Consider the following 25,085-nt stretch of genomic DNA (forward strand, 5'->3'; position numbering starts at 1 on the left):
GAACTTCTTTGACTCAATTTCTGTGATTACGCCTGACGGGGATGAAAAACTAAATAATCGAGTTGCAGTCTTGACCAGCGCGTTCAAGCAATTGAGTAGGGTACGAACGGGATGTAAATAGTTGAGCTGTTTAAGCCGAGCAAAAGTAAAGAAGACTTCCCTTCAGCGCCCACCATGTTTATTTACGAAGACTGGAAAGGAGAAATTTGACACAAACGAAACAGATTCCAATATTTAGAACTATGAATTCTTTAAGTCTACGGTTCTAAATATTGAAACGCTTTCTCCGGACTCCGAAGTTTACGAACCCTGAAAAAAATAGCATAGAATTAAAAAAAAAAAAAAAGTGCCCAGTGAGTAGTCCCGACTGAGCTTTACGCATAACAGAGTTCCATTATATGAACATATTTATGTAGCATAATTATCTCTGTATGTTCCTGTTAGTGCTAGGTTTGGTTTACCTCCTTAGTCTTCTTTTTGATTGCCTCAAGATCGAGTGTGATGCTTTCTCCTCTAGTAGTAACTTATGAAAGTCCTTGCCGCAACTTCGAATCTGCAGAAGTGAAGGGAAGTGCATCTTTTATATAGCACTGAAGACGTGAAAAAATATAATAAAACCAAGCTTCCTTGAGCGCTAGTCCCAAATTCCTTCATGTCCTTGCCAGTGGAACAAAGGTTATCAGTACCGGAAGAGGTATTTTCCAATGTGACTCAAATCAGACTTTAAACAAGCGCACATTTTCAGTTTTTACGAGAATTGATTGATACACAGTGAAAGATCGTTTCGCTGTGAGTTTTCTCGTCGTTTTTTAAAACTAGTGAGTGTTATATCGAGGTATTTTTCAGTTTACAACGTGTATGCAGGGCGTAAACGACTCTAGGTCAATAGCGCTTCAGGAATAACAGACACCATGTCACGTAACAGATATTTTTTCGTGATCTCGAATCTAATCCCCAACACTTTCCTCATTGAATGACCAAAAAACAGAGTGTAGTGACCTAGCAGTTACAGCTCTATTTTCATTTTCCATATAAATTCGTTCGAATTCTGCATTAATAATAGCCTGCGTTGCGGGCGTAAACGGGGAAGGGTAGGGAGGCAAAAAATGCGAGGAAGTCCCCCTCTTTCCCCGTTTAACGCCTGACAATTCATTGATAATCATTTCAAAACTTTCGCGATCAATGAACATGTACGTGTGCTGTGCACGTACATGCGCAGTGAGAGATCACATAAGGTTTATTCGCCTCTGAATCAACTTCCGCGTTCCTAAATAATAGAGAGTTTAAGCATGACGTTTACGGCAAACGGTAAAGATTACCTCTTATGTTTTATTATTTTCTTGTAATCCTTAAATAAATTACACAAAAATAGAAAAACGTCTTTTACTATTTACCGCAAATACAAATATTTTCACTCTGCTGTACAGACAGCTGAAGACAGACAAGTTTCATTTTTGCCGTTTGCCGTTTGACGTAACGTCATGCTTAATCTGTCTACTAAGAAAATTACTTTTCGTGCCGGTACGAGCGAGTTCACCCAGGTTCCTAATTGAGCTAGGCTCTTTATCACTCTATGTATTCTTTTACATGATACCTGCCCTGACTGTCAGACCAGACAAGTCACACCCTGGGTCACACCCTGAGTGTTCACAGCAGTCACACCATGGTTGGCCCTTGAAAAGAAAAAAAAAAAAAAAAAACGTTTAACTACTTCTATAGCCTATGTGGCAGGCGTCCGAAGGGGAGGAAAAGGGGAAAAACGAGCGAGCGAAGCGCGTGAGGGTAGCGCGCTCTATCGAAGCGTACTCTATCCTCCGCGCTCATTTTGACCCTTTCCCTCCCCTTCTACGGCCGCCACGCAGGAGAGTACTTAGACTACACCGGTGCGAGTTCACCCGGCCAATGTACATTCAATCCTCCCGTTTTACAGACACCAAAGAGGTAGAGGTAATCTAAAGCTAGTTTCTCTGGGACCATGTAAACGATATGTAACATAGAATTGTTTGTATTATTGAGATATCTGTGATTAAGGCTAGACTCGACTGTGTATCTTTAATTTCCAGTACGAAAGGGGATTATTTGGAAAAAAAACAAACAAACAAAACAAAGTATTCTATTCGGCGCAACTTTGTAGCGCGGTATTTTATTTGCTAGACGAAAGTGTGTTAAGCTTTTAAGATATTCTAATTGGTTGTCTAGATATCCACATCTTAAGTTGTAGTAGCTAAAAATACGAGAGACCTGTATGCGTAAAGTGACGTCGCGGGAAAGCAAATTTTACCCAAGCTACGCATGTTTCTGTTCGAGCAAGGGAATGGGTCGAGTTTTCGTTATGGTTCACTTAAAACACAACCCTGATGGGGTGTAATTGTTTTCATGGATTTTCCCCGAGTTCTGGACCATAAAACAACCAAGACTTCATAGCCTAATTTCAAAGGGATTAATAAATAGAACAGGTAATTGGCATTTATTTTGTACTTATCACTTCAGCAAAAGGTCAAACAAAGTTACGAGAGTTAAGTTTTAAAAAGAAATAAAATATCTGAATCACACAGTGAAATCCCAATTTTGATTTCTAAATTCATCAATAACGCATTGTGATAAATCTGCATAGTCAAAGTAACGAGAGTTTGGCAGAAATGAAAATAAAATCTTTTTGAAAACTCGCAAGTCGTTTTTGAACTCCATAAAAAACGATAAAACTACAGAATAGCAAAGTGGGATCAATAATTCGTTTTGATAACTTTAGCCTTATTGTCAAAGTAATTGGAAATCAGTAGAAATCGAAACTAAGTCTCTTTGATTGAGGTGATACACAATTAACATCTTGGAACTTGAAAACACTCGTCCCCCTGCCCCGTAGAACTTTTGAATACCAAAGTGCAGTTACTATTTTTTTTTTACTTCATCAACAATTCATTTTAACACTTGCACATTGCACTTATCTGGTGATTTACAGATTGAACAAAGCAAAATATTTCAAACTTTTTCATTGCCAGTCGTCATATTTTCCAAGTATTTTGCAGATTTGGGTAACTTGCAAAATGTATTGTTTTCAAACTCATGCTGAAGGGATAAGTGTTAATAAATAAACTGAATGGTGAAGTCATATTTTTACCAATGGGCCACTGTACAGTAACTACAAATACCACAGACATGCATAGCCAAACAGAGGTCAAATGAAAACTAACAGACATTGCAAACAATAACATGTATTCTAAATTAATTTGTTGAAAGTGGATAACACCTCAGAGAAGAATGTGAATAATAATGTGAATAAACATAAACAAAGAAATCTTCAAAAAAAATTACAGGCAAGCCATAGAATTTGTAAAACAGCTTTTCAGAGAGTAATAATATTAGTTACTCAATAATTTTATTGTAGTTGTCAGCTGTAACAACCACTGCTAAAATCAACCAGTCCTTTACATGTTTTGATAAGGAGTCTTCAATTTAGCAGTTACTCAATTATCAATATTTATTTGCCAAATTATATTCACTTTCTTAGCAATTAATATGTCAAGACACTGTGGCCACAACAGCAGAGTTTTTGTTCAGCATGTCAATAAAAATTCATTGGACTACAAAATGAAGTCTCTTGTTGTTTTGAAATGGTTAAAGGAGATGGTCACTCCAAAACAGGTAAATAAACGTATATTTTTTTTGTCAATGCTAATAAAAACCTCGCACTGAGTTTAGCCACTCACCAAAGTTTCAGCCTCTAAAGTGCAGGTTTTCCTTATGAAATCCGTCTCCAAAGAAGCCCAAAATTTGACACGGTTACCCCAATTTGAACAGTACTTAGCAGCCAGGCTGCATTTCTGTTACATCATTCCGTCCAAGAGATTTTGTCCAAATGGCTTCCAACAAGCCTTTTAACTACCACTCTGGGTTATGGCTGCTCTTGAGCCATATTATTTTGAGCCAAACATGCTCTAGACTCAGAAATGATAGCATTGAAGATAGTGAAGTGGATAATCGCTTGGAAAAAATACATTTTGATGCAAGTCAGTTGCAGGTTTTTCTTCCTTCCCTTCTCCTTTTAGAAAAAAACTTTTCTTTACAATTGAAATGCAGAAATATCTTAAAATATACATGCACATGTAGTACAAGAATGAATGAAATGATAAGTCATCTTCATTCAGAAGTGTTCTCGCTCTCCTGAAAAATTACTGTATTTCCTCAGTTGGCCCCTTTCCCTCTATAAAGAGTCCAACCTGTTGATCTATTTTTACTTGTTGTTCAGTACCCCTATCAGGGAAGATAACATACAATGTACTTACTTTGTTACTTGTGCCTATGAACTGGCAAGATTGCCATGTTGTAGCATGCATCTCCCTACCCCCTTATTAAACCTATGCCAATCTTTTTTTGATCCTAATGATCTAAATGGCAGGGTGTTGTCTAGAATGTGACACCATTCTCACATTATCACAGAACAATCTCTTCCACTGATCCTCATGCCCATCTGTATAAGGACACCAACCCAACCCCTGCCCTAGTACAATTTTCCTTACAAATTTTCAATAACGATGAAAATTGCAGTTTGCTTGAATTTTTTGAAAGGGGAGAAGGAAGGGGGAGGGGAGTGTTAAATGATGAATTTTAGTCCGAATTTCCTTTCAACTCTTTCTATCCAGTATCATTTATAATTAGCCCCAATCTCTTTCTTTTTTCTGTTTAGATCCATATGATGGGTTATCATATTACAGTGTAGCAGTGAAACAGCAGCTCAACACTCTTTCAGCCTAAATTTCTAAGCTCTTCCAGTTGAGGTCAAAAAGGACAGAATTTCCTGGTGGTGTCCACGACAAATTTATACAGATCATCTGATTGTTTTGTACAATCCCAGAACTTTGAATTGGAAGTATTGATAATATCGAGTCTCCATTCTAATAAGGAAGTCTTTTGAATTTCCTTTTCAACCTACAAATTGCAGTTTTGATATTTGATATTACTATAAAGTCCTTCTTCCAAAGAGCTTCACCTTCTTACATATATGTAAGGGCAAAAATCAGGAAGTCCAGCTGGGGTTTCAAAGAGGAAATACAGTAAAAACATAAAATATAACCAAATGAAATGTTATCTACTTTAAAACTAATTTAGTTACTGGGCCAATGAAAGCATTTTAAATTATTTTTATGTCTGTGGTATTTCAAAATAAAAAGCAGAACTTGGTTTACATCATGGAATGCAATGATCAACTCAAAACTAATTCTTAACCTGGGGAACCCTGGGAAATAATAGTGAATCATGAAGAGGGTGGAGAGTGTGGGGGTGGGGGAGGGAGGGAGGGATTGAGAAAGTCATTACAGTATGTTCCACTCTGGTGCCCAAAGGAACAACTGTCAAGCTACCAACCACAAAGAAAAAAAGTGGACAAGTATCATTATGTAGTTTGCCTAGTGTAAAAGCACTGATGCTTTGAGAACCTGTCAAGCCATTGTGAAAAGGTAGTAATCAGTGACTGATCAGTTATGGTCTGCTTCAACTGGTTTACTTTTGGTGAAGTCTGTGTTGAGGCTGGTTGAAGAACATCATGTGAGTTCTGTTGAGGTCAAGAAATACCATAGTGACTACTGTAGGGGCGAGTACTGTAGTTGTTGGTGCAAGTTGAGTAGAGTCTGTTCTTAGTTAGTTTGGTGGTCACTTATTGAAAGTGTGTTGTACTATACAGCTGTAGGTTTTAATTTGAATGGAATTAAATCAGTACTTTGGTCTAGTTATTTTTTTTTCCAAAGGTACAGTACAAAAGGGAACCTTCCCATTTTCTCTATTTATTCCATGAACTTTCCCTGATTTTGAAAGACGAAAATTTCCCTGACTTTTTTTGGATCCTATAATAATAGTGCATTAATTAAGAAGGAAAAAAAAGTGGTGCATTTTAATTCTTTTTCTGCTGTAGAATTTGATGACTCGAGTACCCTGTAGGGATGCCCTTGGGGGATTCCCCTGAAGGAACCAGGTTAAGTTTTGATTTGATCATTGCATAAGAACACAAATGTTTACCTGGTCCTGGATTGCAAAAAGAGTCATCATTCTAGAATAAACTTGTCCATGATATCCTCCTCCTGTCTTGTCCTCAGGTATTTTGTCTTCAGCTACTGTCTTCGGCTACTGTACAAATGTTTATGGTGAAGAACTTTGACCTCTAACAGTCCAACGGCTCTACTCAACTCTTAAAGAAGTCCTCCTGATAAAAAAGTACCCTTCAAAACAAATGAGGAGCAAAATAAAAGGTCAAGAGGTTGGAATTTATAAGAGAATGGAAATGTAGAATGTCACGAGCCATAGGAGTCCGTGTAGGCCTGTCACCCAATTTAACACATTTTGTTTTTTTCTCGTGTCAACTTCACTTGGCTTAAAGCAACCAATCAGCAAAACCGTTCGCCAGGCGAACAGCTGGAAGAGCATAAACAGTGGTGTGACTACAGTGGGATTTTTTTTGTCTCCATGCTTGTGGGCAGGTTTCACTCTCTGTCCCGCTAATCCGCCTGTTCTGTAGGCTACATGACCCGTGAAAGTACATGTACTTTGTCAAATATTTTTGCAAAAGGGCAATTCCTGAGAAACACTAAAAAGCAAGCCCAACAAACCCACTCCAAACTTATTTACCAATTCTGACAGGGGTTACATATCGGCAGTGAAAGACTGATCCAAGTTTTCACTCACAATGCTTTCAAGACTGACAGCTGGACACAAAGCTTATGAAGGCTTATTCTTCTTTCACATATTCATCAAACCCCTTTTCCTGATTGCAGATGCCTCTTGTTCACACACTGCGGCTTGTTTCCACTTGTTCTGCTACTCGTCCCCATTTCGAATTTGTCAAACAAAGTTGAAAAATTCAGCCTAAACTTTTTCAGTAGTAAACCAAACTTACCACATGTACAATTCACTACACTGTCCCCTTAAGTTTCATAGAAATCTTTCAAATCTACATATCCTTTAACATTGTTCAAAGAGGAGGAATTTACTTAGAAAAAAGTCAAATAGTTTTGACTTGTTGTGATTTTAAATTACATGTATCCTTGTTTCACTGTACTAATTACTAAATATCTGCTTATTTTAATGATTTCAGGGCTCAAAAATAGAGATTCTCTGGTCACCAATGAGATCCAAAATCGAGTGTTTGCGACCAGAAATTAAGAGCAGCTTGCTGTAACAATCACCTATACCTATGTAGGATAGAAAAAAAATGATTTTCTCAAACTTTGTCAGGAAGAAGGTTTTCAGTAACTTGTTTCAAAACTGTGACTTTGAGGTTGTTTGGATATTATTTTCTTTTTGAGATAGCCTTACATGTACATATTTTGCCCTGCAAAAAGCAAAATGCAACCCTAAAATTACACTTTTTACAAATGCTAGATAGCCAAAATAACAAGTGTGGCTGGAAAAGCTAACCCATAATACTAAAATATCATCTTTTAGCAGTTATTGAGCACTGTCAGATTTGTATGTAATTGAAACCTGAATTTTCATCAAATTTTCAAAATTATATGCTTTGATAGTGTTGTGTCGTATGAAAATTTAGTTCAAGTTGGTGGACCAATTTCATGGTACATGGTTTGCATGTACCTGTCAAAACAATTTTCCTGGTTAAAAGTATCCCTTAATCTAAATTTTTATTGCAAAACTAGCTTGGGCAAAACAAAAAATGAAATTATAAAACACACACAAAAATTGAGAGCATCTTGAAGACTAGGCACTTAAGATAATTGCCTGACATTTTGACCTTTCACACCATGATCATTATCTCCAACATTGATCCAGAAATGTTTGCCTGTATCTCTAATTCTAGTAAAATTGTCTCTAGGTCTTTAAGATCAGTTACTGTAATTGAAAATACAAAACATTCTTAAATGCTACCAGGTCTGAAACAGCTAGGGTATTAATTTAAGGTGGCTCCCTAGAGTATTAACGAACACCCTCCCTAAAGAGCACGAGTTAGAAAAGGAAACTTATTTAATTTCTCTTAAAGTTTTCCCTGTAGACATTTACCAGTATGGGCACTGTTACAATAAGGCTTATTTTTTGGTTGTAAATTTTTGGATTAAGGCCTTTAGCATGGCACCATCTCATCTAAAAACAGGCAGATGTATTTCTCATTTTGGCCTAAACTCCTTAATATTTATACTTTCCTTCGGTGAAATTTTTTCATACTTTGCCACATCATGGAAATGATATTGCCTGACATTTTGAATTGGTAAAAAGTCAAGGTTGTTCGACCGTTTTTCCAATCTTCTGTAATTTGTCATTCTTCAAAATATATCACATTAGCTGAGACAGATTTTAACATTTTTAAAATAGGGTATTTTATAGGAATTGTATGTGATTACAACTGAGCCAGATTTAAAAAAAAAATTCACCAAAGGAAACACACAAAAATTCACTGTCAGCTTTGCGTTTTGTCCTCATAATGATGTCATAACAATCCAAAAACACTTACGTTTTGCTTTGAGCGTGCTCAGATTAATTGAGCTTTCGTCCTATGCATGCATGCAATTGTAAAACTATAGGGAGCCACCTTAAGGGTCAGTACATTAACAAGGTAGGAAAAATCGTTGCCAAAAAAAATCAATTTTGCTCTTAAATAGGGTAAGGGTTTTTGGAAGTGCCCCCACTCAATTTTTCTGGGAGTACCCCCTCCCCTGTGGGCATAGGGAGGGGATGTGGTGGTTTCAAATTGACTCATACAAATATGTACATTACAAGTAAAACCATTTCAAACAAATTAATTTCAAAACATATAGCAGTTTACACATAAGCTTAATTGCCATGTTCTGTCTCATTCCAGATAAATTACTCTAAAAAATCTCGTTATGATTAAACAAAGACAGTCAAATAATTCATCTGAGATAAAATTATTCACCTTCTAAGGCAGATATAGACATTATATTTATTATGCGTGGGAGAAGGGGGAGCGGGGGGCAACACTCGCAAACCACTGAAGATACCGCCGGTGGGGGGTGGGCAACACTCACGAAAATACACATATGGTGGGGGGGGGGGGGGGGACATACATGGTGATGTTTCACACAGAACGAAGCTATCTTAGAAGCAAGCGGGAACCCGATCAAAAGGGGAAGAAATACATATTACTACAGTTAACAATGGAAATAAATCAAATATATTTTGTTTGTCCAATTAGCTTACTGTGTACCTGCAATCCGAGTTCAATCGCTCGCCAACAAAGCTCTCCTGCTCCAAGCAAAGTTCTCCCTGAATATACAACAGGTTCACTGATAAGGAGAAAGTCCTCAATACGAACAAAACATGAACGCACCACAAGGAAAGGTACTAAATACACAGTGAATAAGAACAAACCTGTTAGTCTGCCTTTTTTCGGTCTCGTTCAACTTTCGCGGTTCAACAACATGGCCGAACTATTGTTGCAAAGAATGCTGGGAGCGTTCACTCATCTCGCGCGTTACCCGCGCGAGTTGTTGTCGGGATATACCTTTTGGGGCAACATATACCTATATAACCCATATAAAGCCTGGTTCTCATATCCCGCCGACCTACCTGCGACGTAGTCGTCGGTCGCAACTGAAAATGTTCGGCGATCTGTTCCAGTGGGTCCCGGCGCATCTGCGATGGATCGCCGACGCACTCAAATTTGCGCGTAATGCAGATCGAATGGGCGCAATTTTCGACCATTCCACCTGTAAATATGGATGGAATCGTCGTTGCGCCGTAGGTGATGTTCACATGTAATATTTTCATCGCTGACAATCGTCGACAACCGCCGGCTTGCCTGCGAAGTTGAACTCAGCTCAACTTCGCAGGCAAACCGGCGGTTACTGCCTGGGACAGATTATGATTCGACGACAAATGTTCACATGTGCCGTAACGATGTCCCAGGTAGGCTTCAGGGAGAACCTCTCCCCCGGGATATTTTGATTGACTCCCATTCATACCTGCACAGATTGATACTTTAGTTGAAGTCTGTTGTGACCGGACCAAACCTCCCTCTACGTACCTCCTGGCAGGAAATTTATAGGTAGTTAGATAGTCAGCCATTATATTAAGCATTTTTACAAATAATAATAACTTGAGTTTGTTACCAAGCAAGGGCAAGACGCACGAGAATTCCTCTCGTGGCTAACCCTGAAATGAAGAAAACTACAAGACCGAAGAATTCTATCACACTGCTAAAACTCTCAAACCTGGTTGTAATGGCGTTTTGTCATCTCGCGCTAACAAAATCGGCTATCTTCCGGAAGGAGGTGTTCCACAAACATTTGGATGGGGGTGTGCGGCCAGTCGACGCTTTAAATCAAAAAACGCTATTTTCCGTACTCTTTTTCAAACCTGCTCCTTGCATGTAAATCGATATACACTATAATTATTCAGTCAAGTGCCTAGATTCAAATTAGAGACACATGTAGTTTTATCGACAGGCTAATCTTGCATTGGGAAATGTGCTATGGAAAAATGACAGACCTTGCATGAGTTATAGAGTTTTTTTACGTCCATTACTTAATCTTTTCAAAACAAAACAAAAATAGCGTTCAAGAGAAAAAAAAAAAAAAAAAACAGAAAAAAAAATTGGAGTCCCTCTGCGGGGGCGCTGAACGCCATACCCTTCCGAACCGAAGCTCGGAAATGTAACCACTGGGCTACAGGGGGAATCCTTGAATTGGGTAGCAAATTTAACGCTAGCTATATACACATGAAATGTAGTTTTTATTGACAGGCTAATCTTGCATTGGGAAACGTGCTATGAAATCATACCAGATCTTTTACCACTTTCCCTAAAGGAAGGAACATCAGGAAAACAGAACCCGTATTAAAAGACGAAAATAGTACATAACACACATCATGATCTGCGCTTTGATATATTTATTTACTTTTACAATAAATTAGAAAAAAATGGTTTGGAAAAGAAAATGAAGCAAAAGCTAAACTCAGAAATAAGAACTTTGACAGGAAAGATGAAGGAAAATAAGTCCTATTAGTTGAGATCTCCTTGTGGACCGCTGTGTTGACTTGTATATATTATACTTAAAATATTTTTACTCGTAAAACATTATTTTACTATTTTTCGTTGATAAGCCATTGACAATTCGGTCATCCAACATTTACAAAGAAACCTCATATACATAGTAGTAATTGTCCAGACCGACACCGAAATTACACTGGGTCGCCTTCGGTCCTCCGTTAGAAGGAGAATTTTGCGCTCCGTAACAATTTCTATAGCCTTCCACTCCAAAGTATCTGTACCGCTTCTTTACTGCTAAAAGAGCACATTTCTTTATAATCTTTTCCATTTGAGGGGCAAAGTGAGCGAACCAGTCGATCTCGTCAGTATAACTGCTTAGGAAAACTGAAGGATAGCTCTCATAGCAGCCTATTCCAGCTGAAAGAGAGAAAAAAAAAAAAATACAAACGTGACTTCGACTTGATAGGCTAAGTTTGCATACGAGCCAAGTGGCCCATCAGAGCCGCCCCTTATCTCCGGTTTGCGTACCCATTTATACACCTGAATGGAGAGAGGCACTGTAAGAGTACAGTGTCTTGGCCAAGAACACAACACAGTGTCTTCGGCCAGGGCTCAAACCTGGACCACTGGATCTGGAGTCCAGGGCACTAACCATGAGGCCACCGCGCCTCACACAATTATTTAATAGACTTACATTACACGTAAAGCGCTAAATAAACAACACGGCCTGGTTGCTCAAGGAAGGTTACATGTATTCTAACCTAGGACCATCACTGACTTTGAATTCATGGTTACAAATCCCAACAGAGCCTACTGTTTTGTTCACACAGCTCCCTCCCTTTCTTTGTTTTTTTTATTGAATTCGTTCTCGCCCTTGCTGCGAGGGTTTTTATCTGAGTTCTCTGGTTTTCCTCCCACAACAAAAACCAAGACTTTCCAAACGTCTTTATTCTTCCCTCCCTCCCTTCGTCCCAACTTTCTACCCCTATGCCTCCCTCCCTCCAAAAAAAGTAAAAAGAAATGGTCTTAGGTTACTGAAAGACCACGGACTGGACTTAACACCTACCTATACAAACTTCACCAGTGACGCACGACTTTGTATCCCTGTGTCTTCCTTCACAAAGACTTCCACCGTTGGCCGGTGCAGGATTGTCGCAGTGCCGCTCGCGTGACATTATACCAGCGCCACATGTCACGCTGCATTCCGTCCAGTTGCTCCATTTAGACCAACCACCATTGACTGCGTGACGTAAAAAAAAACAAACAAACTTGATGTCAGCGAGAAGTTCGGTTTTCTTAAATACGTTTTAAATTTGATACAAAAGCTACCAAAGTGAATGGCGTACCAATCAACCTTTCAGAAGAAATTACATGACGGACAAGACATGTTAAAGTACTAACCTGGGCATTTATTTACAGCACACTCCTTTGACTCATGATAGTCTGAGCCACAGCCTTTCCCACCATTAAAGGGAGGTGGGTTTGTACAGGAACGAAAGCGTTCTATCACGCCACCACCACAAGTTTTCCCACAGGAAGACCAAGAACCCCAGACACTCCAACCGCCGTCCACTGCGAACGAAAATATTTAACTTTTTAGTATGATACTCTGACAAACAGTATCCTCGAAGCCGGAGAAATCTAGACGCACGAATGATTGCCTACCTATCCTCGTCTTCTCCATTTAAAAGATGAGACAAAAGAGCAAACAATCAGCCATTAGCTCCTATGGCTACATGGTAGCCTGGATAAAAATGGTAGTCTATATAATTGCAAAAACTTGGCCAGCAGTTGTTCTTACCGGGGCACGAGTGCGTGTTGCACTCATGCCTTTCCTGCGGATCCCCGTGGCACTCTTTCCCGCCATGTCTGGGCGCCGGTTCGGTGCAGCTCCGAGAGCGCTCCTGAAAACCTGTTCCGCAGGATCGATTACAAGGCGTCCATGTGCTCCAGCTTGACCAACCACCATCAACTGTAAAAATACCGGAAGAAGATATTTTATAGGTTGATAAGAATTTTCGTTTACTTTTGATATATCTACAAGAGATCACCTTCCTTAGTAGTTGAAGTCGGCTGCCTGCATATTGTGAATTGCAACCTTCACAGTGAGACAGTACTGCGTGGCTACCAATATATAATTAAAGACGTTTCAATTAACAGCGATTTTCAGTGTAAGTATAACATAACCGACAAAAAGACAGACAGACAGAACACTAAACCAAAAAAACAGACCGTGATAATGACTGGGAGACAGACAATGAGACAGAAAAGCTGGCAAACGGACAGAAACTGACTACATGACAGAGATTGACAGACAGACAAACAGACAGACGGACTGACCGATGTGTGCAGAGAGATGAACCAAAACTCAAACCGTGAAACAGACAGAGACAGACAGACTGACGGACACAACAGACAGACAGACAGACAGATGAACGAACGGACAGACGAACAGACAGATGACAGGACTGCAGAATACACTTGCTAACCTGGGCATTTATTTACAGCACACTCCTTAGACTCATGATAGTGCGAGCCACAGCCTTTCCCACCACTAAAGGGAGGTGGATTTGTACAGGAACGAATGCGTTCTCTGACGCCACCACCACAGAGTTTATCACAGGGAGACCAAAAGCTCCAAGCACTCCAGCCGCCATCCACTGTAACAGAGATAACTTGCTGAACCCAAAGTAATACATCTGAAGGGGACAAATCTATTTATTTGACTACAAACTGAAAGGAGCTTAGCTGGTTGCAAGTTTTTTCCGCACGAACAGTAACAGCACAAAGTTTGAAGAACTCAACTGAAATTATGAAGTTAGAAATCCTGAGCACTCCAAAGAAACGAAGAGGAACAGCTTCCTGGCAAAAGTTTAATTCTTAAGACTGACAGAAAAAAAATACCTCAATTACTCGCCTACTCTATACTTACCAGGGCATGAATGTGTATTGCACCAACGGCTTTCCCGCGCTTCTCCATCGCAAGATTTCCCGCCATAACTGGGCGTAGGTCGCGTGCAGCTCCTTGAGTGTTCCTGAATACCGGTTCCACAGGATTTACTACAGGGCTTCCAGTCACTCCAACTTGACCAACCACCGTCGACTATAAAATACAGCAGTAAAACAAGACGAAGTAAGATCGCAATGCTTAATGTATTCATACTCCGTTTCAAGTTAGATGCATTTTCATTTTTGCGCTTGCCACAAAACAATGTATATTTAACTCCTCTTCAAGACAAAGCAGATACTGCAGTGTACGAAGAAGTATTTCGTAGACGCAACACTTTATCCAGCTTGTTTTGGTTTTAACATTTGCTATGAATTTTATGAAAATTCTACAGTAGATTAAACATCAAGACAGAACTACCTATGCATTACAAGTCAGGTATACGTGTAATTTTAGCTTCCTCAGTTTTCCTTGAGCTCTGACGAATTTTCCTTGTGTTCCCATATTGCATGGCTCGTAAGAAGCCACAATAAAACGTTCTCTAAATGGCCATAAAACTAAAGCTCTTAACGAACGTTTTACGTGCGTTCTTACAGAAAATTAAGACATAACATTAACAAGCTGCACACACTTGGACAAGGGTCCTCTGTACACGCCTGTTGTTTCTGTGCGTGTCCATTGCAAGGTTTTCCGCCATGTTTTGGCGCAGGATTTGTACAAGAGCGAGAATGGATTGCTACTCCACTGCCACAAGATACGCTGCAAGGTTTTGCCACATACCAGCTAGACCATCCGCCATGAACTGAGTAATAAAGAAAGGATAAAGACTTTATTTGTAGTGTTTTCAGTGTTGAATGGTCCTCAATATTGCTATTCAAACCCAAAGCGCAAGAATAACATACATAGCAGAGTGAATACAAAGTACTAACTTGGACAGGGTTTCTTTATGCACGCTTGTTGTTTCTGGGCATCTCCTTGGCAAGATCGTCCGCCATATTTAGGCGCGGGATTCGTGCAACTACGAGAAAGAATTTCCACTCCACTACCACAAGTAACGCTACATGATGTCGACACAGACCAGCTTGACCATCCGCCATGAACTATGTGATACAGAAAGACCGATGTCAATTGACATTCAACTGACATGGCCTTTTCGTGAAAAAGACTGATTCAAAATGACCCTAGCCATTGTAAGCCACACATATAAACAGAACACAAAAAGGAGGGGCCGGGGGGGGGGGGGGAGGGGAGGGGGAGGCAAAGTCGAATTGTAATTTTTTCAAATTTTAAGGGGCAGTCCAAAAGTACTTACTTGGGCAAGGGTTCTTACTACATGCCTGTTCCTTTCGCCCCGCCCCAGAGCAAGATCTTCCGCCATGTTTAGGTGCGGGATTTGTGCAGGTACGAGAAAGGATTTCTACTCCACTGCCACAAGTAACGCTACAGGGGGTCGACACAGACCAGCTTGACCAACCGCCATCAACTAAGTAACGAAGGAAGGATAAAATATAGTCAAAAGAGGTGTTATTTTGCAGCATGCTAAGTGAAGATTGTTTGAGAGTTGCCAATAGATGACGTCCTATCGAACAACATTTTTGTCAACACGATGTCGTTCAGAAAAGCTAATTTCTATCAACTTGAAAATGGCCTGTTCTAAGAACAGGGCACGTGTCCTTATTTGTCTTACCTGGACACGCATGCGTATTACACTCGTTATTTTGCCGCGCTGCTCCTTTGCATGGTTTCCCGCCAAAACTAGGCGCGGGGCTCGTACAACTCCGAGAACGCTCTTGAAAACCGGTTCCACAGGGTTTATTACAGGAATTCCATGCACTCCAACTTGACCAACCACCGTGAACTGTTCAACGGGAAAGGAAATTGTCTCAAAAAAACTAGTTACTACGATTATCAGTTAAGTAAGGCGGGACGAAAGTTTGGTCACCAGGTTTTAACGTAAAAATCTTGTTGTTGTCACGAGCAACTGGCTCCGTATCCACTGGTAACTTGTCGGCCTTTGACGTCATTGGCAGCAAAGCGCGCGAAATTGTAGGCGATCGCGACAGGCTACCAACGGCCGTTGATATTGTTACCAATGGAAACGGAGTAAGTTGCCCGTGACAACACCATAATTTTAAGGCCAAAACTTCGTAACCAAACTTCCCTCGTGCCTTATTCAACTGATAATCGTAGTAATGATCTCACCTCTATATATTCTATTACCTTGTAACACTCTAAGCAGCTTTAGTAGAATTCTACTAGTATACTAATGCAAATGCCGTAATCTGATTGGCTGAGCCATTGGACACTATCAGCCATTAGTGTGCAGTGGCTGGAGGTCGTCTAGGAAGTGGCGACGTTTTATCATTTTTTCAAAGTTTTGGAGGCAAATTTTGATGCAAATGGATAATTAAATTCCTGAGAAGTCTTAACGAAGGACATTTACGGTTTCTTGGCATTTAAAAAAGTTTAAATTATTGAAAAAACTGATGCGCACCTGCACACAACTTCAATTTTAAGCGACAATTCAATCCGAGCGATCTTTTTCAGGGGCAAAGTTTAATAATACGTCAAGAAATAATTGGAAACCGTTATTTGAAGAATTCTACTAAAACAATTAGATTATTTGCTGTCGATTTCAATGAGGTGATAGTTGATTCGGCCTTCGGCCTCATCAACTATCACCTCATAGAAATCTCGAGCCCATAATCTAATTGTTAAATAGTCGGTTATCAGCTTTGTAATTGTAAAGCGTTCCGTTACAAACCGGTCAATGACAGAACGGCCCAACCTTTGATTAAGTTTTCCTGGCTTCTTAAAAAGGAAGAGTAGTCCATTATCAACTATACATTTGATAACACAAATCGATATTTTGCAGATATACTATATGGAAAACTAACTCTTAAAGGTAGGAATAGTTGAAACACTAATCTGTAATTCCACGAAACGCTTCATTTCTTACCCGGGCAAGGTTGTTTGTTGCACACTTGTCTTTCCAATCCACTTCCAGGGCAAGATTTCCCACCGTAACGAGGAGGCGGTCGCGTGCAGCTTCGAGAACGTTGTCGTGAACCAGCTCCACAAATTTTCGAGCATGAAGTCCATCCACTCCAACTTGACCAACCACCGTCAACTGTGAATTAAAATACGAGATGAAAATTAGTTTTCTGCGACGAGGAAAATGAGTAGCTAGCTCCAGGGCGAGATCTTCCGCCATGTTTAGGAGCAGGATTTGTGCAAGCACGAAAAAGAACTTCTACTCCATTGCCACAAGTAACGCCACATGATGTCGACACGGACCAGCTTGAGTAACCAACGGGCAGGAGTAAACGAAAGTACACGATAATCGACTCTCACTCACCTATGCGCGCACTCGCGCGCGTTGCTAAGGAGGTGAAATTTCACTTCCGGTTACTTACGTCAGCCTGAGCGCGGAAAATCAAAACAACTCAATAACTTCCAAATTCGCTTACATTTTAGATGTTTTTCTTTGTGTTTCACAAAATGTAAAGTAAAAAAAAGGTACAAGCAAAGACAAAATAAGAAAAAGACAGAAAAATAAGAGCAACAGAAAGAGAACAACTAACTCCTCGAGGCTTTGTTTGATCTTACCGAAGTGCGCTGGTAGTGTAAATTGCGCACGCGCTGATAGGGTTTTTTCCAACATATATCGGGCGTACTTCCGGTTTCTTTAAATGCTAAAGGAAACGCGGTTTTTCCTTAAATCCAGCCTTTTTCGACGGATTTCGATTAAAGCCAACGTTGGAAAGATAGCTATGCATTCTTTTCTCAAAATCATACTTTTTTCAGAAAATTACGAACTTTTTAATATTTTGAAATTCTCTCAAAATCTTACCTTTTGAAAATGAGACAAAATCTATGCATAGCGTAATGAGGATTTAAATTAAAATATGAAATCAATGAAAAAAATCCCGATAAAGTAATTTGCCTGGGAGCCTTTGCGTTTTTTCAGTATTAGTCACATGACCATGGGCGTGGCCTGATGACGTCATCACTAGTGTTACTGATCATGAAAAGTTAAAACACATGAAATGACTCTGAACTAACCAAAAATGATGAGGTTATATGAGAATAAATTTTCCTTAGCAACGGTTCGAAAAGATCGGTTAATGGGCCCTTAAAACTTTCTTAACTTTGTGTCAAATAAGATTTACATTCGTATTTCTCCGAAAGCACAAGATATATGATAAGATTAGATTTTTAACCATATTAAGGTCTTTTCACACAACAGGAAAATTATCTTTTTTTCCTTACCCGGACATGAGTGCGTGATACACAAGCGTTGTTCATTGGCCGCTCCCGGACAAGATTTCCCGCCATTTCGAGGTCGTGGATTCGTGCAGCTCCGTGATCTTCCTTGTGTCCCAACAACATCACACGGGTTCCTGCAGCTTGACCATACACCCCAACCTGACCAGCCGCCATTAACTACAGAGTGAAAGAGCAATAAGTAACGACAAACAAGTGGAGACACTTGTTTGTTTGTCTGTCTGTCTGTTACGTTTCACGGTAAAGTTGTAACCCCATTCTCGATTAACAGATCACTGATCATAGTTATGTTTATCCTATAGGAAAACCAAGAATGAGAGTGGACGGTACATGTAGTTGAATGACAAAACTTGCAGGAGGGATTTGTTCAATTATCAGCGAGCGTGCGCCAAACGAGAAAACATCAACAACAGCTCATAGCTTTTCCGATTGTGATGAGAGAAAAAAAAACAAAAACAAAAACAAAATCCCGCGCATGGTAATTAGGAAAATACCCAGGGCTGTGCAAGCGTTAGAAGATGTTACGATACATTTTTCACTTCTTACCAGGGCACGCCTGCTTGTTGCATGTTTGCGTTTGCCGCGCTGCTCCTGCGCATGATCTCCCGCCATAACGTGGAGGGGGACTGGTACAGGTTCGAGAACGTTCTTGGGAACCGGTTCCACAGGACTGACTGCATGAAGTCCATTCACTCCAGTTTGACCAGCCACCGTGTACTGCATTGTAACAAAAGTGAACAGAAATTAGCTGAAAGGACATGTAAGGCAGGGTCTGGAAGAAGCTAGTTTGTTGGAAAGTTGACGGGAGGAAATTACTAGCATGGAAAATTGAATAATCATCTACATGTATAAATAAAACGAGCGATCAATGTATTGCCAGACAGAGCAAAGAAAGGCTGGTAAACTTCACAATTACTTCACAATGTCCACGTAGGCATTCATGCGACGGAGCCGAACATGAATTGTTACGAAGAAACTGAATTACACCAAGGTCAGAGTAAAACTGGATACTACAGTAAAAAATAGGGCGAGATTTACAAAACAAGACACCTCTATATGTAGATTAAAGTTGACCCAGTCACATCGCGGAAGCGGAAAAGCAAAAAAAGTCACACAACGATTTGTAGATCAACACTGTTGTGATTTAAAGCACAGAAAGGAAATTCTTCGGACACTTCTAATTCCTAATAACGTCGATGTGCTCAATATGACACATATTTGTTAATCCTTACTTCCTTTGTTAAATGGTCCGACGGAATCGGACCTAAGCACAACCGTTGTGCCGTCAAGAACACAGAGCTTGGCAAAAGGCAGTGCAACTCTTTTGCGAGTTATATTGTACTCTACTAAGCGGAGCTGGATGAGTGATAATAATTTGACATAAATGTTCTCGAGTGTACGTATTCACCATACTTTTGAGGCAAATTAAAGCGATCTCGAGTATGTTTTCAAGTGTCGACATAGACGACCTACAGCTGCGCGATGTTTTAGGGAACTGTAGAAGTATACCAATTAAAGATTTGAGACCACACTTTGCTGTCGCATTGTGCCTGCCATATCACTACTTATCAAACAATAAACAACACCCTCTCCGAACACAGGGCCACCAAGCTACTCTGCAAAAATGAACAACTCCAGTTAGCACAACTGTGAGCTGCCGAACACTCATATTTGCTGAGAAATTTTTCCAGGCCTGATTCATTGTTTACTTGGTGAACACGGGCCCACTGAGGGACAGCCGAAAGGAGAACACCAAATTTCGAAGACTTACCCAAAATCCTACACGTATGCGTTTGAAATTCCATGTCACATCGACAATTGTTCACGTCATCCTCCTCTACGCGATAACGTGTCTTTTTTCCACGAGAACAACTGCTCCAACTGCTCCAACTTTTCCAAACACAGTAGTAAGTCATGTAATCCTGATCAGTGTCCCAGCGCCGATCTTCATCCCATGGATCGGGATCGTTTCCAGCTGCTATTTGAGAGTCGAGGTCACATATAGGAGCAATCGACTCCGTAAAAAACAACACGGAGAATACGGCGGATTTTAAGACCGTTTCCATGCTTTTACTCGTTGTTACACATCTTTCCTTTTTTGATAATTCGCGAAAGTGTGGCGGTATAATGCTGCCTTGTATTTCAGAATTCACTAAGGTCAAACTGCAAAGGTTTGCTATGCCTGAAACGTCTAAACACACATTTTTGGTGTGGATTAAAGTTGACCCGGTGACATCGTAGAAGCACAAAAACCACAGAACCAACGAGAGACATCAGTGAGACTTGGACAGGAACTAGAACATGCTATTTCCGGTCACTAGCCGAGCGAAATAATACAAATAACGGAAACCAATCACTATAGCCAACTCCGAAAACAACATCTCTTCCTGCCCTCCTGCCCTCAAAAATGCTAAGAGATGCTGAGAATTTCAAGGGAATCGCTAAAAATAGAACTTTAAAGATACATTCCTCTAATTTCGCGATAAACGAAGCCGGACTTAGTAATACAAAGTTTTCCGTGGGATATTAACAGAAAACAAATCTTATGAAATGAACAAACAAGGGATAATGGAAGACAAACAATTTATTTCTTACCAGGGCATAACTGCTTGTTGCACAGTTGTCGTGTCTTTTGTATGCGTGTCGACCGAAAATATTTTAAAAACGCCTGCTAGCACGTGAATTCGAATAATTGACAAGTCAAATGAACATCCATCGAATAGAATATCAATAGAATCCGACTGATGTGATAAGTTTCGCGTGCACGTGACATTTTGTTTTGAATAAGTACGTTCAACTTTACTCTTTGAGAATTAGTATGTAAGTTAGTTCGCGAAGTTCGCGAAGAAAGTTTCGTAAGAGAGCTCAGAGAATTTCGAAGCGAACGTAGATTGAGATGTGATGCGTAGAAACGCATATTAAGGCTAAGAAAAATTGTACGACGCTGTGGAACTCTGAGGTAAAGGTCAAGATTAAAACGTGGAGTTTTTCCCGCGGGTTTCCAAGGCAAAAGTTCCCGCCATAACGTGGAGGGGGACTGGTACAGGTTCGAGAACGTTCTTGAGAACCGGTTCCACAGGACTGAGTGCATGAAGTCCATCCACTCCAACTTGACCAACCACCGTGTACTGTATTGTGACGACAAAATGAAAAGTTAATCAACTTCGAGCAAAAGTGAAGAGTAGACTTTAAAAGAAGGCAAGAAAATAGACAACAAACGGTGGGTACAGGAATAAAGGAAAAGAAAGGAGAAGGAATTTTAAAAAAAAAATCAGCTGGGAGGAACCTTACCCATGCAGAAGAACGAAACGAGATCGAAAAAAAAAAAAAAAAAACCAATGACACGTGCTATTTAAAAAGACAGAAAAAAATATCATCGGTTTTCTGAATGCTCACTGAACAAGTTTGTGCCTTTGGAAGAGCGCTTTTAAAAATCAGCGAGGTCAATTTAGCATCTATTGCCGTAGATACTATTGATTTAAGTGGTAAGTATTACAACGAAGTGAAGTTAACAAACCCCAACTCACAGATATCTTTATTCACTTACGCACTCGAGACTAACAAAAAAGACAAACAAAATTGTTTCTCAAAACAAAGAAAGATGTTTGACTCCTTAGGTTATCACCTGGACAGTTGCGCGTGTTGCACGCTCGATCGTCTCGGGATGATCCATCGCAATTTCTACCATTGTTGCTAGGCGATGGTTTTGTACAGCTTCGTCTACGTTCTTATTGACCGGTTCCACAGCTTATACTACATGTGCTCCATGAACTCTAAGTAGACGCAGACAGTCCCATGGCCAAAACAATTTTTCTTCTTCAATTTTTTAGGGAGGGTCAGGAATTTGTTGAATGGAACCAACTCTTTTGTAGGTCAGTACTTACACCCGCCTCTTGTATAAACTTCAAGATCCTTTCTATGCATGCAGACAGTCGAAGGTCGTAAAAAAATTTCTTTCTGTACCTTCCAACTATTTTTTTATCTTCTAAGAAATTTTCTGGGGGCCGCAAATATAATTTACTGTTTTGGTCGATGGTGGTCCAGTGCAAACTGGTGGTATCGATCCTAATCTACAATATTCTAGTAACAGAACAAGTTAGGTATTCAAGGATTGGTATGGTGAGGACAACTAAGAGTTGCAAACTGTGTGACCTACCGGATACTGTTTTGTTAAAAACTTATCTTTTATATATTCCCCTGACGATGTTGAAATGGATCCAGCATATCTACCCAGATCTTCTTGGCGTAAGTTCGTACGACAAGCTCAATACCTTGAAAAATAAGAGAGTAGTACCATTACAATAGGTACATCTTTGATATTGGAGATCCATGTTATGGTTAATTGACAGCTGTCAAAACAAGGTATCCGCTTACCAGTATCACGTGACCATATGGCAGGCTCATTTTTAGAGCTGATCGTGGTTGCTTGTATTTTTTTAAGTTGACCGCTGAGCCGGTACTGGTTTTCGTTTGGATAGCAGGCTCAAGTCAAGTTACTACTCTGGGGGAGAAGGAGGGAGTACGTGCAAAAGCAAAACGTCGGCGCAAATTATCCCCTGGCGCGTTGTTAATCCTTCTTTCGACATATTCCTTGCACAATCGTTTCTTGGAAAGTCCCTGATATATTGCGTACGTAATTTCTACAATCTTGGTTACGCTTATTGGGTATAATTTGTCAAAATTTAGCTGGAAAAAACAGTTAAACCACACGCTGAACAATATTACATGTTCACAGTTGATCATATTTTGAGTTTCTGATCCAAGAAAAACAAACCCTCTTTTTCCTTTCTTACTGTATTAAAAATTAAGTGCTTAGCTTTTAGTCTTGACCAAACCTCTACATTATTGATTTATCGTTATTAAGCTTAAACTCGAAGATACAAAAACTCAATTTTGTCTTTGCTCGCCATAGCTCGCCATACAATCCAGCATTTTGGATATAAAGCTGTGAAGAAATTCGCAGTTTATACATAAAAGTGCTCGGGGGCATTGGTACCAATTTTTCCAAAATAAACAATTAACCGTGGAATGGGCTCGAATGTTTATACAGCAACCACTGCCACTTACTTTTGCTGACTCGCCCACTTTCCTTCGTGTTGTTGTGAGTTGACTGTAAGCGAAAAGCAGCGATGGATGCAATGTAGGAATTCAAATTGTGGGCAAAGGGAATGAAGCAGAAAAATGTGTTTAAATATTTTTACAACATCTATCTGCTTCTTTCCCTATCTCCACCTTTAGTTTGAACTTCGCTCACAGTCTACTCACAACAACACGAAGGAATGTGGGCTGGTCAGCAAAAGGCGTATTTTGGCGCGCGAGCGAGGTTTGATCAAGCGAGCGCCATCTTGAATTGAAACTCAGAAGTGGTTTGGGGAGAGAAGAAAAGCGTCCTAGGGAGTAAAAGTGAGGCTATAAGAGGAGTAGGGTTCTGCTCAATATGCACGACTCACAATACTACTCCAGACAATGAGCTGGTACAAGAATTTCGAACAAATGCCCCTCAACAGATGTTAACAACTACCGGCACCATATACGACTTGGAATAATTACTGTGTTTTTCTAATGTAAGCTTATTGATTTCTCTCTCGAATTCTGAGGCGATAGCTGATTCGGCCTTCGGCCTCCTCAACTCGTCACCTCATAGAAATTTCGAGCTCATAATCTAATTGTTTAGATTATCCTTCGTGCGTCCGAACAGCTACAGTCTTGGTCGCATCTGATGTAGACCTCCCCATTCCCAGGCGGTGTTGGAATGACTCGCAAGGCGTGCCGGGAGATCCCGGGCCAATGTTGACAAAAACGTTTTATCTTACAGATGAGAGCACATCTACCCATTTCCCAACATGGAAAGCGGGCACTTATTAAAACGATCTTAAGTTGCAGTTTTCACATGTTTCCAACCACATTTTTCCGCAGATGTACTGTCCCTATCATTAGCAGAGCGAGACTTAAAAGTTGCATTCGTAATTAAATATGGAGTTACAAACAAATCTGGTCAAATTGTCCGGCTTATTCAACTTATAATTCGAATCGTCAAAAACATCGTTCAGTGGACTTCACTTATATTTTTATAACTCAGAAGCGTTTGCCTGCCTCCAGGAACAGTTAAATCCACTGCTGGCAGCTTGAAATTATCGTCGTCATTTTCACCCGCGCAAAGTTCAGAAGTTGTTTAAGCTTTGAAGAAACCATGTTTGAGCTTTTGCTACCATTAGCTCTCCCTGGTTGAAAGAACTCCCTTCGAACTAAAGAATCTCAAGAATTGCTTGTTATAAAACTCGTAAATCAGATCAAAACGTGGACTGCAGTACGGACTGAATATTCACATTTTGCAAATTGACGCTATTTTGAAGTTCCCTGTATACTTTGGATCAGACAGTATGCCTTTTTGAGGTTTGCACAGTGTTTGAAGCTAATGTTATAAAGGATCACTTATAAACGTCAAGTCAATATTTTGCTTACTCTATGGTTTAACTAATAATATATAAAAGAATAATTCTTGGCACAGTCGAAGCTATAAGGGGTCGTTCAAAGAATATATTTTTGTCATTTTTCCTTTTCAGGTGCGGGCATTTGATCGCGCAGTATGACCCTAAGGTGGGGCACCTGAACACCAATAATGCCCGGGGGGCTGGAAATTTGGCCGACTAAAAATTTAGAATGTCTAATGACCTCTAATGCCAAGGGGCTGTGGGAGTTCGATTTGACTGATACATGCTGAACAAGTTAAACTTAATTTCAAAACTGTAACCAATAATAACAAGACGTAAAAGTTCACGTGAGATTTAAATGTTTCTTTTTTGCTTCGCCACAAACTATAAAAACACTATCCTATCTTCAGGATACCGACGTTTATCCTGCGGCAGAAAGTCTTGGCACCGGCCAGTAGCGCACGTCCCGGAAAAA

The 25,085-nt window shown here is 40.0% G+C and overlaps 1 protein-coding gene across 2 annotated transcripts; it reads right to left on the minus strand.

The window, feature by feature from the left end:
* Positions 1-471: 471 nt before the first annotated feature.
* On the minus strand, positions 472-20,595 carry LOC110069597 (SCO-spondin-like). 2 transcript variants are annotated; one of them, XM_089296278.1, is made up of 18 exons: positions 19,951-20,594; positions 18,726-18,896; positions 18,165-18,338; positions 16,852-17,022; positions 15,580-15,750; positions 15,205-15,375; positions 14,822-14,992; positions 14,524-14,694; positions 13,878-14,048; positions 13,435-13,605; positions 12,747-12,917; positions 12,347-12,517; positions 12,012-12,185; positions 9,328-11,362; positions 9,164-9,222; positions 6,010-6,209; positions 5,433-5,548; positions 472-1,673 (listed from the first exon to the last, which is right to left on the minus strand). In XM_089296278.1, the coding sequence occupies exons 1-14, from the start codon at positions 20,243-20,245 to the stop codon at positions 11,085-11,087; spliced, it is 2,631 nt and encodes an 876-aa protein (XP_089152404.1). In that variant the 5' UTR covers positions 20,246-20,594; the 3' UTR covers positions 472-1,673; positions 5,433-5,548; positions 6,010-6,209; positions 9,164-9,222; positions 9,328-11,084. The 2 variants fall into 2 exon arrangements, with proteins under 2 accessions (XP_089152404.1, XP_089152405.1); XM_089296279.1 differs by lacking the exon at positions 16,852-17,022 and having other exon boundaries at positions 19,951-20,595.
* Between the last annotated feature and the right edge of the window lie 4,490 nt (positions 20,596-25,085).

The sequence above is a fragment of the Orbicella faveolata genome, unplaced genomic scaffold, assembly GCF_042242905.1.
Source record: "Orbicella faveolata isolate gen_17 unplaced genomic scaffold, um_ofav_v1 contig_26, whole genome shotgun sequence".
Lineage (NCBI taxonomy): Eukaryota > Metazoa > Cnidaria > Anthozoa > Scleractinia > Merulinidae > Orbicella > Orbicella faveolata.

Bases quoted from the DNA above. Each gene is read 5' to 3' on its own strand.
- LOC110069597 (XM_089296278.1), bottom strand. From the start codon at position 20,245: ATGGAAACGGTCTTAAAATCCGCCGTATTCTCCGTGTTGTTTTTTACG. The intron at 17,023-18,164 runs GTAAGGAAAAAA...TTTAATTCACAG, and splicing joins TATCACGCACTCATGTCCGG to TTGACGGTGGTTGGTCAAGT. The intron at 12,518-12,746 runs GTAAGAACAACT...TTTCGTTCGCAG, and splicing joins CAACACGCACTCGTGCCCCG to TGGACGGCGGTTGGAGTGTC.